General features: G+C 42.8%; 1 protein-coding gene across 9 annotated transcripts in view; it reads right to left on the bottom strand.

Moving 5' to 3' along the window:
* The window catches only part of Nxpe3 (neurexophilin and PC-esterase domain family member 3), a 55,016-nt gene extending 36,925 nt beyond the window's left edge, over positions 1-18,091 (bottom strand). For 2 of the 9 annotated variants that reach the window (XM_048454286.3, XM_048454284.3), the window contains exons 1-3: positions 17,954-18,091; positions 16,474-16,527; positions 11,201-11,428 (exon numbers count right to left, since the gene is read on the bottom strand). In XM_048454286.3, coding sequence (XP_048310243.1) covers positions 11,201-11,293 — 93 coding nt within the window. In that variant the 5' untranslated portion in view covers positions 11,294-11,428; positions 16,474-16,527; positions 17,954-18,091. Of the gene's footprint in view, positions 1-11,200; positions 11,470-11,681; positions 11,837-15,618; positions 15,638-16,473; positions 16,528-17,562; positions 17,715-17,953 lie in introns of those variants that run through there. The other 7 variants (XM_048454285.3, XM_085685530.2, XM_085685529.2 and 4 more) reach the window with 7 other exon arrangements.
* Positions 18,092-20,185: the final 2,094 nt, after the last annotated feature.

The raw sequence follows: 20,185 nt of genomic DNA on the forward strand, positions 1-20,185 counted from the left end.
ATTTTCCTCTGAGCGCAAGCTTTTGGCTGGGAATGGAGCAAGTTGTTGAGTCTTAAAATGTTATCAGCTGCCAAGACAGTTATTTAGTTCTCAGTTATTTAGTTTGGCTCCTCATACACTCGAATGCCACCTGGCATGAGGTGATCTGGTGGGGAGCACAGCTAATTCCTGTCCTCCAGTACCTTCCGGTAATGTGGGCAAGCCCAGGGTTTTACTGCAAAGTACATGAAGAAGGCCGTAGCAATATAAAGCCAATGTCAAGGCCATTATCAAGCAATTCACTGCTGGGAGAGTCTCTTCCTGATATACATAAAAACATTCTTAGTGCATTCTATTCCCCAGTGGCTGCAGATGTTAAGTAGGAAAGCGCGCAAGAGTGAAACAGGCAAAAACAGGTAAAACCCGCAGAAGTGGCTGAGGTTCCAATAACCTGCAGTATGCCCGCCTATTCCAAGAGGCCAGACTACTCAGCAGGAGCTGGTCCTGGGTTTACAAATTAGGAGTGATGTCCTACGTTCCTTGGAGATGACTGGGGCAGACAGATGAGGAGATACATCTGGCAACACAGTTTGTAAGTCCTGTGTGGTGACGTGGAAGCACACAGAGGTGTGCTTGTCAGCTTTCTGTCACTGTGAGAAAATACCTGAGAAAATCAACTCACACTTTCAGAGGTTTCAGGGCACACTTGTGGGAAAGCAGAGGAGCATGGTGGTAGGCACACCACAGGAAGAACGAGGCTACTTCACATCTGCTACACTGGCTCTCCCCAGTCTGTGACCCAATAGCTCCAACTAGGCCCACTACCTCCCCATTGCAAATTATGTTATGAGTTTAGCACCCGGTCACTCTGTAGATAAGTTCAGAATCCCCTAGGCATAATCATTTGCAGGAAGTACCAATGCATTTGGATGAAGACTTGAACCAAAGAATGAGCTGTTGGAAATCATTTGAGATCCAAACTAACACAGAGGCAATGGAACCACGTAAAATCGAATTTGAGTCACAAGACAGGGATGTTTAAGTTCAGGCTGAAGGAAGAGCATAAGTTACCACGCAAAAGTGGCAGAGAAAAGGAATAGACAGTCCAAAGACCCTGGGGCCACAGAGAGCAAAGAATTTTTCATTTTTCAAATGGAAAGCATTAAGAATATGTGAGGAGAGGAACTATAAGTCCCAGATAGGGAAAGGTAGAGACATAAGACCAGATTAACAGGAACTTTCCAAGCCACTGAGTTTCGGCTTCAGCATCTGAGCAATGAGGCTGCCTACGTCTCATGATGGTTACATGCCCTAGTTCTGATAAAGGAAGTGGCATCAACAATAAAGAGCACGGGATTCCCAGTCAGAAAAAACATGCGCTTTGCTTCTTCTCTGCCACCTTGGGAACCTAGGTGAGCTTTATTTCCCATAGAAACAGGAAGAAAATACACCGTGTTGGTGAACTAATGGAGAGTATATATCGTATACATCATATGTATATATTATATAACATATATATGATATATAATGTATATCCACTCAGTCCATCACCTCTTTTCCTCTAGAGAACCCTGACGACTGCACTGCCCTTAGAGACAAAATTCATCAGTTGGATGCTACATAAACTATGGCAGGGCTATGCAATGGAGTCAAACAGCCACGAAGCTGATGTTGTAGAGCAGATGTGGCTGAGAGACTGTTCGGGGAAGATAAAAATACAAAATAAAAGCAATCCACTTCTGTCATATTTTAGTAATAGGAAACTGGGACGAGGAAGGGCAACCTGAGAATTCTACTTTCAGTGTAATTTTTCTATAGTCCTAAAACTACGCTAAAGCCAAAGCTGTAGTAAATATTTTTAAGGGCTATATAGGATATTTTTTGCAAATCTCCCAAAGGTGAACACATTTATCGCCAACAAACCTGCATCACAAGAAATGCCAAAGACAATTCAAAAGAAAGAAACTATTCTGAGACTGAAATACAGATCCGCAAACAAGACCTAGTGCTACTAAAATGCAAAGTCATGTGCAACATACATGTGCTACATACATGTGTTATATACATGTGCTACATACACGATACCAGGTTTATATTATTCTTAAAGACGATGTGAAACACGTTTTAAACAACAGGGGTGTGTGTAATATGCAGAGGTAAAGTATATGTCAACAGCACAAAAATCACAGAGAAGAAATGAACATCCATTGTGGCAAGGTGCTCATACTACAAGTGGTAGAATACCATCTGATCACAGGGTGTGAGATTAAATATATATACTGTAAGCCCTAAAAGAATTACTAAAAATAACAGACTTATTACTAAGAATCCCCCAAAATATAAAACAGATTAAAATAATTTCTCAATGTGAAACAAAGCAGAAAAAGGGAAGGAAATAAGACGAATATGAATGACAAATGGTGTAACCGTGATCCTCTCAACAAATACACTAAATATAAAGAGTCTAAACATTTCAACTAAGAAGCAAAGGTTAATGGAGCATGGTGCTTCACAGGCGTAATCCCAGCATTTGAGAGCCTGAGGCCAAAGGATTGCCAAGAGATTGAAGCCGCATTGGGCATATAGTGAGTGTCATGATAGGTTGGACTGTAGAATGAGATCCAATCCAGAAATGAAAAAAGTGGTTCATGCTACAACATAGATGAATCTTGAAAACTTTACACTAATAGAAATAAATCAGTCGCAAAACAGTATATGATCCTATCATGTGCAGCATCTAGACTCACGAAATTCATAGAGACAGGAAACTGATAATTAGAAGACAAGCTGAGGGAGAGGAGGATAATTATTTAACAGATCCAGAATTTCAGCCAACAAAAATGAATTTCCAGAGACAGTGGAGTGGTTGCACAAGTGGGCTTAGTCCCACTGACATGTACACTTCCATTCCCTGGGGCTGGGGAGACGGCTCTTGCCACACAAGTTTGAAAAGCTAAATTGGAATCCCCAGAACCCATGCAAAGCCAGATGCAGTAGCAAGCGTCCGATATCCCAGCACTCCTACGGTGAGATGGGAGGTGAGACAAGAGACTCCTCAGACAGCCACAGGCCAGCTAGACTGGTGTACCTAGTGAAGAACAACAAAGAGACCCTGCTTCAAACAAAGTAGAGGGTGAGGACCAAAATCCTATGTTGTCTTCTGATATCAATATGCAATCTGTGGCAAGTAGCATTCACACTACACACATTCGCTCACACACACACACACACACACACACACACACATACATACACACACAGAGAGAGAGAGAGAGAGAGAGAGAGAGAGAGAGAGAGAGAGAGACTTAAAATAATCAAAATGTATCACAAGTTCTGTGTTATGTTATCAAAATACCTAGATGGATATTTATAACTGACAGCTTTCAGGTGCAAGGAATTGTCAATATGGCGCCGACACTGCCTTGCCTACAGCAAAAGATGAGAACAGTGTAAGCAAATAAAAGAGATCAGTTCCTAGATGTTATACTTAATCTTCAAGATATTAATATTGAACAGAATCACTTTGTATTCTTCAAAGTACTCAATGACCTGCAAAAATTATGGAGGACTCTGTCCGTTTTATAATGAGAGTTGGTGTTCTGCTACACAACAACTGAAGAAATGAAAAGGCCTATGGCTTAGCCTCTAGAAATTCTTGTGCTGGGCTGGAGAGGTGGCTTAGCAATTAAGAACACTGGCTATTCTTCCAGAGATCCTGAGTTCAATTCCCAGCAACCACATGTTGGCTCACAACCATCTGAAATCAGATCTGGTGCCCTTTTCTGGCCTACAGGCGTACATGCAGGCAGAACACTATACATAACAAATAAATAAGCAAGAGAGAAAGAAAGAAAGAAAGAAAGAAAGAAAGAAAGAAAGAAAGAAAGAAAGAAAGAAATTCTTGTGCTAACCTGTGAATAAGCAAAGAAATCCCTTGCTCATCTAAGACTTGCATCCTAAAAATCACTACAAGCAACAAAATAAAATGGCTGGCTACCACCTTTTCTGTAGAAACTGCTCCATAAATTTGGTCATATATGTGTTCAGCAGAGGAAGTCTGGAAGAGGGCTAGATTCTCTCAAGCATTTGTGAGAAGCTAAGGGAGTCATGTTCCCTGCCCTTCAGTCATACTAAAGTATCCAAGACAGACTCACCAGCAGGTACCAGGGAGCTACTGCCTGGTGTGGGAGAGTTGTCTGTATTCTGTCAATCATATTTTAAATAAACGCTGATTGGCCAGGCAGGAGGTGTAGGTGGGAAAACCAGACAGGAAGTGGAAATGATGCAAGGAGAGCAGGAGGAATTCTAGGGAGGAGGAAGTTGATTCCTCCCACTCCTATCCAGATCACTGAAGCAGCAGGATGTGATCTGCCCCAGCTGGAAAAGGTACTAAGCCACATGGCTAAAATAGATCAGAAAAATGGGTTAATCAAGATGTGAGAGTTAGCCAGTAAGAAGCCTGACCTAACGGGACAATCAGCTTTATAACTTAAAGAAATCTCTGTATTATTTTCTTTGGGGCTAAACAGGCTAGGGGAACAGGGCAGGATAAAAACTCCAAACAAGCCAGCCCTCTCATGTTACAACTGCCAAGGAAACAGGCCCCATCCAGAGACCTCTGCAGAACCAGGCCCAAGCCAGGAATATCTACAGGAACAGGATCAAGCCAGTGACCTCCACCAGACAAGGCCTGAGCCAGTGACCTCCACCAGAACAGGCCCAAGTAAGCAAACTTCACAGGAGCAGGTACAAGGGAAAGACTGCCTTAGGGAGCAGGCCCAAGTCAGGAACCTCTGCGGGACCAGCTGAGCCAGGGACCTCCATGGGAGCAGACCTGAAAGACCTCTGGAATTGCAGAGAGACACCCAGGAGTGCCAAGCAACCTCCAGGAACACCTAGTGACAACGAAGTGACTGGATCCATGGTCCTGACTATATCACGAGAAGCAACCATCTGAGCCTTGGCTCCACTGTCACCTGGAAGATTGATCACCAGAGACACAGCCGCAATAGGAGAAAAAGATGCGTAGACCAGGTAAGGAAGAACACACTCAGCACCACAAAGAGCAACACAACACCAGCAAAAATGAGTGGCTCTACAACAGCAAGACCTGAACAACCCAATATAGATGACGCAGAAGAAAATGGCCTAAAAAAACAACTTTAGGAAACTGTTTGAGACCCTTAAAGAGGAAATTAAAAATTCCCTCTAAGAAATGGAGGAAAAGACAAACATAAAATTGGAAGAAATCAACAAATCCCTTAAAGAAAACAAAGAAAAAGCAATCAAACACATAAAAGAAACGATTCAAGCCTTGAAAACCAAAATAGAGACAATAAAGAAAACACAAACTGAGGGAATTCTGAAAATGGAAAATATGAAAAAACAATCAGAATTCACAAATGCAAGCATGAACAGCAGAATACAAGAGATCGGAGAGAGAATCTCAAACACTGAAGATACAATAAAGAAAACAGACTCATCAGTCAAAGAAAACATTAAATCTAACAAAATATCCAGGAAATATGAAACACCATGAAAAGACCAAACCTAAGAATAACCGATATAGAAGAAGTCCAACTCAAAAGCACAGAAAATATATTCAACAAAATTATAGAAGAAAACTTTCCCAATGTAAAGAAAGATATGTATATGAAGACATGAAAAGCTTACAAAACACCAAACAGACTGAATCAAAAAGTCCCCTTGCCATATAATAATCAAAACAATAAACATACAGAAAAAAAGAAAAAATATTAAGAGCTGCAAAGGAAAAAGGCTAAGTAACATAGATAGGCAGACCTATCAGAATTACACCTGACTTCTCAGTGGAAACAATGAAAGCAAGAAGGTCATGGTCAAGCGTTATGCAGACATTAAGAGACAATGGATGCCAGCCCAGACTACTATACCGAGTAAAATGTTCAATCACCATAGATAGAGAAAACAAGATATTCCATGACAAAACCAGATTTAACCGATACCTAGCCACAAACCCAGCCCTACACAAAGTACTAGAAGGAAAACTCCAATGCAAAGAAATTAACTACACAGAAAATAGATAATCTCACAGCAGCAAACCCCAAAGAAAGGAAAATACACACAAATTAACATAATCAACAATGAAAACTAAATAACAGGAACTGGTCACTAATATCCCTTAATATAAATGGACTCTGCTCACCTGTAAAAAGACACAGGCTAACAGATTGAATAAGAAAACAGAATCCATCCTTCTGCTGGATACAAGAAACACACCTCAAACTCAAAGACAGATATCACCTCAAAGTAAAGGGATGGGGGAAAAAATTCCAATCAAATAGACCTAAGAAACAAGCTGATATAGTTATCCTAATATCTAACAAAAGAGACTTCAAATAAAGTCAATCAAAAGAGACAAAGAAGGACATTTCATATTTGTCACAGGAAAAATCCATCAAGAGGACATCTATGCCCCAAACACAAGGGCATCCTCATGTACAAAAGAAACACTACTAAAGATTAAATCATATATTAAACCCCACACACTAATAGGGGAGACTTCAACATCCCACTCTCACCACTGGACAGGTCTGCCAGACAGAAACTTAACAGAGAAATAAGGGAACTAACAGATGTTATGAATCAAATAGACTTGACAGACCTCTATAGAACATCCCATCCAAACATAATACAGTATTTTCTTCTCAGTATCTCATGGAACCTTCTCAAAAATTGACCACATACTAGTTAACAAAGAAAACCTCAACAGAAACAAAAAACTTGGAATAACCCATGTATCTTACCTAATCACCCTGGCTTAAAATTAGAATTCAATAACAATACTAATTTCAGAAAGCCCACAAACATATGGAAATTAATCCATGCTTAACTGAATCATCAATGGGTCAAGGAAGAAATAAAAGAAAATTAAAGACTTCCTAAAACTCAATGAAAATAACCATGCAACATACCCAAATTTATGAGACACAAGGAAAGCAGTGTTAAGAGGAAAGTTCATAACACTAAATGCCTACATAAAGAAACTGGAATAATTCCACACTAGTGAGTTAACAGAACACCTGAAAACTCTAGAACAAAAAGAAGCGAATTCACCTAGGAGGACTAGACAGCAGGAAATAATCATATTGAGAGTTGAAATCAACAAAATAGAAACAAAGATAACAAAACAAAGAATCAATGAGACAAAGAGTTAGTTCTTCAAGAAAATCAACAAAATAGGCAAACCTTTATCCAAACTAACCAAAAGGCAAAGAGAGACTATTCAAATTAACAAAATCAGAAATGAAAAAGGGGACATAACAACAGACACTGAGAAAATCCAGAGAATCATCAGGTCATACTTTGAAAACCAGTACTCCACAGAACTGTAAAACTTAAAGACCAGACAAGCAAATTAAATAGAGCTATAAGTGCTGAAGAAATAGAAACAGTCATCAAAAGACTCCCAACAAAAAAAAAAAATGCCCAGGACCAGATGGTTTCAGCTCAGAATACTACAAGATTTTCAAAGAACTGGTACCAATACTCCCCAAATTGTTCCACACAACAGAAACAGAAGGAACATTGCCAAACTCTTTTTATGAGGCTACAATTACCCTAATACCAAAACCATACAAAGACATTACTAAGAAAGAGAATTACAGACCAATTTCACTCATGAACATTGATGCAAAAATACTCTAAATAATATTGGGACACAGAATCCAAGAACACATTGGAAAAGTCATCCACCATGATCAAATCGACTTTATCCCAGAGATGCAGGGATAGTTCAACATACAAAAATCTGTCAATGTAATCCACCATATAAACAAACTGAAAAAAAAAACCCACATGTTCATCTCATTAGATACTGAAAAAGTCTTCGACAAAATACAAGTACCCTTCATAATAAAGATCTTGGAAAGAGTAGAAATATAAGGAATAGACCTAACATAATAAAAGTAATGCACAACAAGCCAACAGTCAACATCAAACTAAATGGAAAGAAACTCAAAAGCGATCCCACTGAAATCAGGAACAAGACAAAGATGTTCACTCTCCATATCTATTCAATATAGCACTTGAGGTTCTAGCTAGAGCAATAAGACAACAAAAGGAGATCAAGAAGATACAAACCGAAAAAGAGGTCAAACTCTCACTATTTGCTGATGATATGATAGTTTACATAAGTGATCCCAAAAAATTAACCAAGGAACTTCTAAACACCTTCAGTAATGTAGCAGGATACAAGATTAACTCAAAAAAATCAGTAGCCCTTCTCTACATGGATGATAAATGGGCTGAGAAAGGATTCAGAGAAACAGTACCCTTCAAAATAGCCACAAATAACATAAAATATCTCAGGGTAACTCTAACCAAACAAGTGGAAGGCCTGTAAGACAAGAACTTTAAATTCTGGAAGAAAGAAATTGAAGAAGACACCAGAAAATGGAAAGATCTCCCATTCTCTTTGTAGGTAGAACAAAAAAAAAAAAAAGGCAGTTTTACCAAAAGCAATCTACAGATTCAATGCAATACTCATCAAAATTCCAGCAAAATTCTTCACAGACCTCGAAAGAATAATACTCATCTTTATATGGAAAAGCAAAAAAATCCAGGACAGCCAAAACAATCCTGTACAATGAAGGAACTTCTGAAGGCATCACAATCCCTGACTTCAAACTCTACTACAGGCTGAAAACAGCCTGGTACTGGCATAAAAATAGACATGGATGGAGCTAGAAAACATTATTTTGAGTGGGGTAACCCAGACACAGAAAGACAATTATCACATGTACTCACTCACAGGTGGTTTTTAAACATAAATCAAAGAAAACCAGCCTACAAACCACAATCCCAGAGAACTTAGACAACAGTGAGGACACTAAGAGATACTTACATAGATCTAATCTACATGGGAAGTAAAAAAAGACAAGATCTCCTGAGTAAATTGGGAGCATGGGGACCTTGGGAAAGGGTTGAAGGGGGAAGGGGAGAGGCAGGGAGGGGAGCAGAGAAAAATGTAGAGCTCAATAAAAATCAATAAGAAAAGAAAAAAAAAACAGACGGGAGGACCAATGGAACCAAATCGAAGACAGTCATCAATTCAAATACCTTCGAACACCTGATTTTTGATAAAGAAGTAAAAAAATATCAAATGGAAAAAAGAAAGCATATTTAACAAACAGTGCTGTCATAACAGGATATCAACATGTAGAAGAATGAAAATAGATCCATATTTATCACCATTCACAAAACTCAAGTCCAAATGGTTCAAAGACCTCAACATTAAACCAACCACACCGAACCTTATAGAAAAGAAAGTGAGAAGTACACTTGAACGCATTGGCACAGGAGATCACTTTCTAAATATAATCCCAGTAGCACAGACACAAGTTTTTTTGGCCAATTGCTTATCAGAGCAAAGCCAGGCGAGAAATCTGAACAGAGGTATAGAGAGAGTAGGTAGAATCTAGGAGATGCTAAGTAGTTGCCAAAAGAGAAAGACATCAGGTGCCAGTCAGAACCTTACCAGCAGGACACAGATTTGTGGTGATTCACGGATTAATAGAAATGGGTTAACTTAAGATGTACAAGTTTGCTAGAAACATGCATAAGCTATTGGTCAAACAATGTTGTAATTTTTTTTACAAAGGCAGATTCATCAGTTCCTCCCCTGCAACTGTCCTTCAGCCTGTGGCCAGGCTGTGTAATCCCCTCCTGCAGGAAGCCCCACCTTCCTTACTCTAAAGTAGCCATGAAGTAGCCACTCTCCTTGGTCCCCATGGGAAGAGAAGAGCTGCTGGTGATTTGGCTTTTGCTCTGATGCCCCCACCAACACCACCCCAATGTCAGCTGCAATGCTGGTTCGAGCAGTTTCTGTAGTCTAGATCTTAGAAGCTATGGTTTTACTGTATGGGATGCAAAAACCGGAGTTAATGGGGTCAAGCTGACCAGATGGGTACTGCCTACAGCCAGTAGAGGCAGCCTTTAGTTGTGGCTAAGTAGGGGAGGGGAGGCCTCCAGCTTCCTTCCTTTTCTTTCCAGCACTTTCACAAGCACTGCCAGTCATCATTACTACATTCCCCAATTACGTTTTTTTTAAAAATTTATTTATTATTAGGTATACAGTGTTCTGCCTGCATGATTGCCTGCAGGCCAGAAGAGGGCGCCAGATCTCATTACAGATGGTTGTGAGCCACCATGTGGTTGCTGAGAACTGTACTCAAGACCTTTGAAAGAGCAGCCAATGCTCTTAACCTCTGAGCCACTTCTCCAGCCCCCAACTATGATGAATACTTATGATTGTGGGTAACATTTTTTTTTTACTGAAAACAGATTTTAAAATCTGTTTAAAATTTAGTATGCAATATACTCTGAGACGGTTTCCACTCACCCTGCTCCTCCCAGTTTACGTACCTCCCCTCTCACTCAGAACCACATTTCTGTCTCTCCTTAGGAAACAAACAGCCATCTAAGGAATAATAATAAAATAAAATAAACAGTGGAAACCTAATACGGTAGTAATCCAGAACACCAGAATCTGAAATACGCCAAAGTCCAAACTTAAATTTTGGTGTGTTCATTCAGGTTTAGGCACACATAATGACTTCAAGATTTTTGAATTACGAATATTTCAGTCAGTGACTTCTATGAAAAATTCCCAAATCCAAGTCCAGTGTGCTGGTACATTCTTTAATTCCAGCACTCAAGAGAGGAGGCAGGGCTGTGGTGGCACACGCCTTCAGTCCCAGCACTTAATAGACAGAGGCAAGAGGATCTCTGTGAATTCAAGGCCAGCCTGATCTACGAAACAAATTTCAGGGCAGCCTGAGCTACACCACAGAGAAACCCTGTCAAAAAAAAAAAAAAAAAAACCAAAGAGATAGAGAAAGACAGATCTCTGAGCTTGAGGTCAGCTTGGGCTACCTAGTGAGACTCTATCTAAAATAAATAAATCTCCCCAATCCAAAAATTTCTAATATTCGTGCACTAAATGAACCTCCTTTCTTTGTAAATCAAACAAAAGGCTTCAGAATATGACACACTCTATCTAGTCTAAGCATCGTAAATAAATATTCTCTGTATTTTCCCCCACAGGCGAGGCATCCTTTCTTCACGCCTGTGTCCTCAGTGACTGTCACAGCAGACGGATGCTAGAGATGATCACATGCCACAGCAATGGAAAGCTGCAACTGTCCTAAGCTGCTTGATGACCTCCGATCTGAGCACTCACCTCCACCTGAGTCACATTGACGACCAGCGCCACCACCATTAGCACTGCAAACAGACAGCAGAAGACTCGTAGTTTGAAGAAAGTGGTCCACATTGTCCGGCTGTGTCCTGATGACCCATGGCCGACACCATGCTACTTCCACCTTCAAAGCGCCATGCCGTCGTTGTTTGAGCTGCAGATGCGTGTTCCGTTTAACTTGCTTCTAGTCTGCCAGTGAGCGTAAGAGCTCTGCAGAGGAGAGACAGCGATGGTTCAAGAGGCATGTTTGCCTTCAATAAACAAGAGAAATGAAAGTCTAACCAACTGCCACAGAAAGAAAAGTCCATTCTCTCCCCCGGGCCTTATCCAAGTTCCAGTCACTGACACAAAGCAAAGGGCCTGGGAACAGTAATACCTTATCTCCAGATAATTGCTTCAGTTTCTTTTTCCAACCCCAAGCATCAATTCAGAGATGCAAATAATTACCTTATTAACTATTTACCTGATAAGTTTAATAGGAAAAAGGTCTTCAAACTCGGAAATTATGAAATAAAAGTAAACGTTAAATTTGTAGAGTTCTAAGTAAAACCGCCTCACTTCCCTTATAGCTTAAGTTATATAGCATCCCCATGTTCGTTAGCTGTAAAGAGTGTTAGGAGGAGGCCTCGTGTTTTTATACAGAGTCCCAGAACCCTGTGGGAACCATCCCAACCCTCTGGAAAGCCAGAATATTAATTACAACCTCCCCAGCAAGACATCAAACAGCCTTTGGGTTTACAGCTCCCAACAAGTGGTCCTTTCGTCCTTCAGGGAAGAGATAAGGTATAATAAAAAAGACACCTGTTCTGAAGATGTGGGAAAGACACTTCGCCTGAAGAATTTATAAGAGGTCCTGGTTCTTTTATCACAGATGTTTAGGGGCAAAGGACTAGAGTCTCCTAACAAATTCAAAATGTTCTTTCCAGTTGCTGCTTTTATGTTGTCGCTACTGTTGCTGGGTTTGGGAGGGGGTGCTGCAAATCAGTAATGATTTTCATTATTTTTTCACTCCAATAAACATAACTTTATAAGACATAAAATTGCCATAACTTCTCTTTTTATAACAGGAAACAGATATCTGCACACCTTATGTGTTTGCAGAAAAGTAGGCAGAAAGAATAATACAAGCTGGGCGGTGGTGGCGCATGCCTTTAAACCCAGCACTCGGGAGGCAAAGACAGGCAGATCTCTATGAGTTCAGGCCAGTCTGATCTACAGAGCGAGTTCCAGAACACCTGGGGCGGTTACACAGATAAATGCTGTCTCAAAAAAAAAAAAAAAAAAAAAAAAAAAAAAGAGAGTTCACAACATTTTCCAAGAGGAAAAACCCATGAAACATTTGCTCTGGATCACTTTCCTTCTAAAAAGCAACAATTCAGTAGAAAATAGAGGAATTTCTGTAGAGACTCTAATTTTCTTCTAGTGTACCATGGGAATTCTTGTTTCAAGAATGGCTTAATTTCTGTATCAGTGTAAGGCCATTTTGTTACTTTCTGTAAAGGGACAACTGAGGCACACATTGATGAGGTATTATAGCACCGGGAACATTGTCAAGCAATTTACTTAATTCTTGAACTTCTCTAGCAAAAGTCCTGAAAGAAAGCTAGACTTCTCTCTCATCTGTGATCATATTCTTTCTCCTCCCCCTCCCTCACCTCTCTCTCTCTCTCTTCTCTCTCTCTCTCTCTCTCTCTCTCTCTCTCTCTCTCTCTCTGTCTCTCTTTCTCTCTCCTGCTGTTGTACACTTCCACCAAAAGAACATATAAGGAAGTAACTGTCTGTTTCCAAAACAGAAAAAGTGCTCTTTGAAGTGACATTTTCTTTTGAAGGACACCTTGAATCTCATTCCAGTTCTGTTTAGCCTTTACTTTTGCTCTCTGCAAGTGAATTTTATTTATACCTTCACAAGTCAACCCCTTGGCTGGTGCTTTACGTATGCCTACATCTTGTGGCTTGGGTACATTGGCATTGCCTGTTTTGAAAACCTTATTCATATTTACTTATATTCATTTTTATCTTCTTTTTTATTGTATTGCCCTGAAATTCAGACTTGAGTTGACATCATCTTCGGAGTTTAGAAGGGGCAGAGGCAGTCCTGATTAATCTACATTATCATCTATAAAAGTATCATCTACTTTTCTACTTTTTAAAAATTTTTTAATTCACATTTCTGTGTGTTTGTGCCACAGTGCACATGAGGAGGTCAGAGGACAACTTACAAGAGTTGATTCTCTCTACCATGTGCGTCCTGAGAACTGAACTTAGGTCCCTGATTCTGAAGGCAAGAACCACGGGGTCAGCCCGCACCTGTGACTTCACTGGACATCTTCGCCCCAGCTACCGTGACCGATATTTTCTCTTCTCGGTCATTTGGATGTTGTCCTGGAGAGCGTGACCAGAATCACTCTCCTTACTGTTTAGAGGCAGGACAGAAACAATTGTCTTTTTCCAACTCCCGTTTCTGTTGCCTGGCACCCTCACGCTGCCTCTGACCAGTTCCCTGGCACCCTCACGCTGCCTCTGACCAGTTCCCTGGCACCCTCACGCTGCCTCTGACCAGTTCCCTGGCACCCTCACGCTGCCTCTGACCAGTTCCCTGGCACCCTCACGCTGCCTCTGACCAGTTCCCTGGCACCCTCACGCTGCAGGCTTCGGCTTTGCACCAGCACTGGCAATGTTTCCACTCTCCGGGCCAGAGCTGCTAAGGGCTGTTTCCAGCACCCACAGCTCCAGTAGCCTGTGCCTGGAAATCAAATACACACGACTACAGACCTTGTGAGAGAAATTGTATAACTTAAAAACAGGTAAGAGATAGTGTTTAGCGTAAGCCAAAGGGCGTGGCTACCTTAAACAGTTAAGCTCTTCATTTATTAGAAATGATTATTCCTTAAAAGGGGGCCAGTGAGACGACTCAGCGGGTCAAGGTGCTGGCTGGAAAGCCCAGCAGCCTGCATTTGATCCCCAGGACCCACAAGGCAGAACGAGAGAACTGACTCCTAGAAGTTGTCCTTGGACCTCTGCACGTCACACACACACACACACATACACACACACACACACACACACGCGCGCACAAAGGAGGGAGGAGAGAATTGTGAAAATAAGAGCATTAAGTGCTATACAGTCCATATGAATTGGGAACTATAAAGTCAATGACATACAGCAAAAGTAACACACATATTGAACAAAAATCCCCAAAACAGCGAGTATGTAGCTGATATTTGACACCGGTAAACAGAGAGGTCCCGGCATTTTGCTCTCGTGGAGGGTTTCTTGGAGGGTAGGCACAGACCGAAGATGGAAAGAGTGCATGATGAGAATTTGAAGTAGCTCACAATAGCTCGATTGCATCATCCCTCCCCTCGGCTTTCTGCTGGACCTAGGAGCCCTTATTCCCACTCCTCTACTCCACCTGTCCGGGCCATTATCACCCCACAAGAACCGTGTCGGGTCTTCCCCAGACCCGCTGCGGAGTGGGGACAAGGCTAAGCTGAACCCCCAGACCCGCTGCGGAGTGGGGACAAGGCTAAGCTGAACCCCACTTATCTTCACTTCTTAGCAGCTCACCCTTTGTATGTGTTTCTAATCGCTCCAGCCACATCTACCAGTCAGGACCATACTTTAAGAAAGTAAAGAAGCTGGGCGGCGGTGGCACACACCTTTAATCCCAGCACTCGGGAGGCAGAGGCAGGCAGATCTCTGTGAGTTCGAGGCCAGCTTGGTCTTCAGGGGCTAGTTCCAGGACAGGCTCCAAAGCTACAGAGAAACCCTGTCTCGAAAAACAAAAAACAAACAAACAAACAAACAAACAAAAAGAAGCTGGGGCTGGAGAGATCTCAGTGATTAAGAGCACTGACTGCTCTTCCAGAGGACCCAAGTTCAATTCCCAGCATTCACATGGCCGGTAACTACAGTCTGTAATTCTTAACATCTGACACCCTCACACAGACATGTAAGCAGGCACATAAAATAAAAAGAAATAAATTTTAAAAATTAAAAAATAAATAAGCTATATATCAGAATAAAAGCAACTTAATGATAATACTTCTTATTTTTCCCCATTTTTTGAGATGTGTTTTTGTTGGTGCTATTTGAATCTCAATATGAACACCAGGTTTGCCTAGAACTCAGAGAGATCCCCCTGCCTCTGCTTCCCAGGAGCTTGGAAGTAAAGTCACACATCACAGTACTGGTCTACTGTATTAAGTCTTCAATTCTCCCACAATATTAGCGTTTTACATGAGTCAACCCATGAAACAAACATTGCAGAGATGCATTCTGTAACACACTGTGCTGAGGGTCAGAAAATCCCTTTTAAAAGTTGGCATTCATATTAGAGTGAGTTAGTTCCTTTGTTGAAATGGAATGTGGGCTGGGGATATAAGTAATAGAGTGCTTGCCTCGAATGCATGATCCTGGGTTCCGGAGGGAGGAAGGGGAGAGAAGACACGAGATGGAAAGGGCAATAAATCCACACAAAATCCAAACTGGACAGGCTGCTGAATGCCAGTCAAAGGCACAGCTAGGTAAAAAATATAAAAACAGTTTGCTTGCTGCTAGCAGGATTCCCGGAATACATAACAAAGCTACTTGCTTCTTTCTCTCAGGAACAGTGCAGGGGGTGGTTAACTGATTATGCTGTCCTTTGATCTGCTCTTAGTATATATGCTTAGTATATATTTGATCTGTCATTAGTATATATGCTTAGTATATATTTGATCTGTCATTAGTATATATGCTGGCTGAGAAATAAACTTAGGGCTGGGTGGTATCGACCTTCAGACCTCTTGGATCTATCCTGTGTTTCCTGTCTCAATTTTCTTCAATCTGCCATTTCCTCAATTCTCACGGCCCTTTCCTGGTACCACAGCTGACTTTGTTGGAGCCGGCTCTGACATAAAACAAAACAAAAAAAACTGAAGTTTTGAAATATTGAGAAACAGCCAGGCATGATGACACACCATTTTAGTCCCAGCACCCAGGAGGCAGAAGCAAGTAGATCTCTGCAAGTACAAGGCCAGCCTGGTCTACACAGGGAATTCCAGGATAGCCAGGGTTATGAAGAGAAACTCTACCTCAAAAAACAAACAAATAAAAAAGAACTTGAGATTTAACAGAGAAAGTTTGACAGAAAGAAATAAAGATCCATTCAAGCCCAAGACGAAATGTGAACACACAAAGCAGGGCTTCCTTTCTGTAGCTCCCATTTCTCCATCATATACTTCCACATCAAGTGACCTGAAGTGCTGACTCACCTAGACCTTCTCAATCCGAGTGCCTCACAGCAGGACCCAATGCATTCATGGAGGCTGCGTGGCAAATGGAAAAGCTTAGTAAGTCAAACAGTAAGTGCTATAAGGGTGAAAAATAGGTCACTGCAAATTAACAGTCATTGTGGAAACTTTTAAATACCAGGCGCTGGGCCCATACAATAAATTAAACAAGAATCTACGGTAATGGGTTTGGTACTCCTGTTCATTAATGGTCCCTAGATAGCTGTAGTCCACAGTCAAGTAGAAGAACCATAAACAGAGTGGCCAGGGGATATTACTTACAACAGTTCTCAAGGGCTGGTGGTACTAAAATAAATTTGGAATTGTGCCTTCCTGCGTTCTCTTGGGACAACTCGATTCTGGGGCACTTGGGACAACCATTCCATCTTCAGCGACCTAACCCTTCGTTTCCTTACTCAGTAACAAATTACAGCCTTTCTCAACCCAGGGGAGATAAAAGAATACCAGACATGGAAAGAAGGTAGCAAACCCAGTCAAAAGGGGGCACAGCCCAGCATTGCAGAGTTAAAGTACGGTGTGCCATCCCCTTCAGAGAAATCAGACAGCCACAAGGGTCTAGACATTCTGCCAGTTTCAAACACACCCTGTTCCAAATGACAAATAATGGCAATGGGAGGAGGACACGACCACCCGAGCAGCGTGATTCTTTATCTGTTGGAAATATGGTAACATTCTTCCTTTGAAGTAAATGATGAAAAGCAAGAGGAAAATTACAATTTCATATTCATTATGCAAAATTCTGCCTCTTAATCCCCTTAGCACCACCGCCCTTCTGGATTTGGATCAAGGAGAAAGTCAAAAATTCAACATTACACTGAGTCCCGTGACATACTCGTTTCTCCCTGCATGGTTTCCCTGATGTGTTCAAAACTGCATCTCAGTAAGGCCAGACTAGTCCAAAGTATCACAGGATAATCAGCCAAGAGACAGCTGGCTCCCAGGGCAGCGATGAGATTAGTGATAACGGCTGAGAGCTGTGTCGCCAAGCTCTCTGCACCGGGTGTAAGAAAAGAAAGGAGTTACGGGGTAGGAGGGGGTACAGGGGCTTGCCTGCGTTCTCGGGTGCGGGCCACCTCAGATGCCAGCTACCGGGTGCAGCGGCGCTAGAGCAAGTAGAGAAACTGAGGATGGAGATGCTCAACCTCGCCCCGCCCCATCTCTGCAGCGGCTGGGATCCTCTGGTCCCCAGCTGCCGCAGCCCAGGGCTTGAGGATCTGCCTGCCCTTTCCATCGGGGCCTCTACTCCGGGGCCTTGACACGCAAACCGGACTCCCGGAGCCGCAGCTCCCTACACCGGGTTGGAGTCGCCAGGGACGCGGGGCGGAGGGGTCTCGCGTGGAACACAGGGCTCAGCAGCCGAGGGGCGCACAAGGCACGCGGCACCTGGCGCTCCCGGGACAAGCTCCGCCCCGCTCCGCGCACAGTCGCAGCTCGCACTCACCGGGTCTCGAGTCTCACCCGCCGCTCGCCCTTCGACAGGACGTGGACGCCCCGATGGGTGGTGTGTGCACCAGGCCGTTCTCTCCCGGCTTCCTGACCCGGCTACGGCGCCTCACCCCCGACCCCCGGCTATGATTGGTCCGACTACGGGAGGGGCGGGGCAAGGATGTTGACGGACAGCCGCGCAAACAGGGTGCTGTGCCCGGAGGCGAGGACAAGGAGTTGGCACCGCCTGTGCTACCCGCTGCCACAGGGCTCTTGTACTCTAGTGACTGCACCTCCCGCACTCTGGCCCAAGGGCTGGTCCCCACTGGAGACTCAAATACTAAGGACCTTGAATATCAGCGTTTCCCTGGAGCTTCCCTCAGCAGGATTTTCTCTGCCTGAGAACTAGCCACAAAGCAATCCCTGCAGCGGTGGAGTTGCTGGTCTCAGAGAAACACGGTTTGCAGGAGCATGGACATAGCAAGGCCTTGAAGCTTCTTTCTCTGAAGTTAGTCTCTTGGCAAAAGTGCCAAAATACTCCACCCAACCCCACCCTCGATTCTTGATTATCCTAGTTTGGACATTTAACTGGAGAAATGTCAGAAGCAGCTTGGAGAAACTGAGGAGCTGAGAGGAATGCCTAGAGGATAGGAGAGCCTATGTGGACAAAAAACAACCTGGCTCGGCTGTGTTTCTCATAAGTCCAGTTCATAAAGCATAGTAGGGTTAGTCTTTTAACACGAGAAAAAATGCTGGAGGTGGGGAGACCCGCTGCCAGACTGCTCCCAGGTTGAAGAAGAATTAATATGAATTACAACCGGCATTAATTTTCTTTATATTTATTGACCACAGTACTATAAGAGCCTGAGATCAGGAAGGACTCTGAGGCTAGGAACTAGGAGAGTGGTAGTAACTTTCTCTGATGTGTACAAGGGTGTAGGCTTGATCCCCGTTGTCATCATCAGCTGGCTGAACAGGTTTCTGTTTTCTCAGGCATGCACTGGGCAGCAGTGAGTGGCAGCAAGTGGCATCCTCTTTTGTTTGTCTTTGTCCATGCCTTGAGTATCAAACCCCTCTTAGTGCTATAGTCCTTGAACAGAACCCTTAGCCCTTGACAAGCAGCCTGTATTACAACTCTCAGCCTGAGAAGGGTCTGTGACTTTCTGGCCTGGGATTTGCTAGCTCTCTGGTTCTAGAGACCAGGACTAGCATGCTGTCTTTGTTAATTCCTTACAGCCTTTTACCAGCTTTCAGTTCTGGTTTTTTCTACTTCCACTTCCTGTCTTCCTGCCCTGGAGGTTCTTCAGCTGTTCAAAGCTTCCTTGGCTGTCAAGTAAGCCACTGCCTGACCCATTTCCACAACTTGATAACTGTTGCTGAGCTGACACTGGGTACTTGCCTCTGTTGGGACTATCTTCTGGGACTAGGGCACACACCACAGCTCCATCGTTTGGAGTCAGCTGGGTATAGAAGCACACATCTTTAGTTCCAGTACTTGGGAAACAAAGGCAGGCAGATCTCGATCAGTTCAAGGCCAAAATGGTCTACATAGTGAGTTCCAGGACAGCCAGAACTACACAATGAGACCCTGTCTCAAGAAAAGGAAAAAAGGAAAGAAGGGAGGGAGAGCAGAAGGGAGGGAGGGTAGAAGGGAGGGAGGGGAAAGAAAAGGAAAGAAGGAGTATGAGGTGCCAGACAAGGCCTGTCATGATCACTTAGGCATAGGCCTCATATGTTGTGTGCAGAAATAAGCAAGGATCAGCCCAGGCGGTGGTGGCACACACCTTTGATCCCAGCACTTGGGATGCAGAGGTATGTGGATCTCTGTGAGTTTGAGGCCACTCTGGCCTATGAACCAAATTCCAGGACAGCAAGGATTGTTACACAGGGAAATCCTGTCTCGAAAAATAAAATAAAATAAATCAAGGATCACTAGCCAAAGGGCATCTGCTAGTGACTTGGAAAGGCAGGCACCTCCACGGGCAAAGGCCTGTGTTAATACACCTTCACTGTATCCATTCCTTTATTTTCAGCTAAAGATTTTTGATTCAGGGATGGAGAGATGGCTCAGTGGATAAGAGCACCCAGGGTGGATTCCCAGCACATACATGGTGTCCCACAACTACTTGTAGCTCCAGTTCCAAAGAACCTAATGCCCCCCTCTGGCCTCTATAAACACAGATGTATGATGACATATCAAACTAAATACCCATATACATGAAATAAAAATAAATCTTTAAAAAAAGAA

This window comes from Myodes glareolus, chromosome 2 (assembly GCF_982192425.1).
Source record: "Myodes glareolus chromosome 2, mMyoGla1.1, whole genome shotgun sequence".
Lineage (NCBI taxonomy): Eukaryota > Metazoa > Chordata > Mammalia > Rodentia > Cricetidae > Myodes > Myodes glareolus.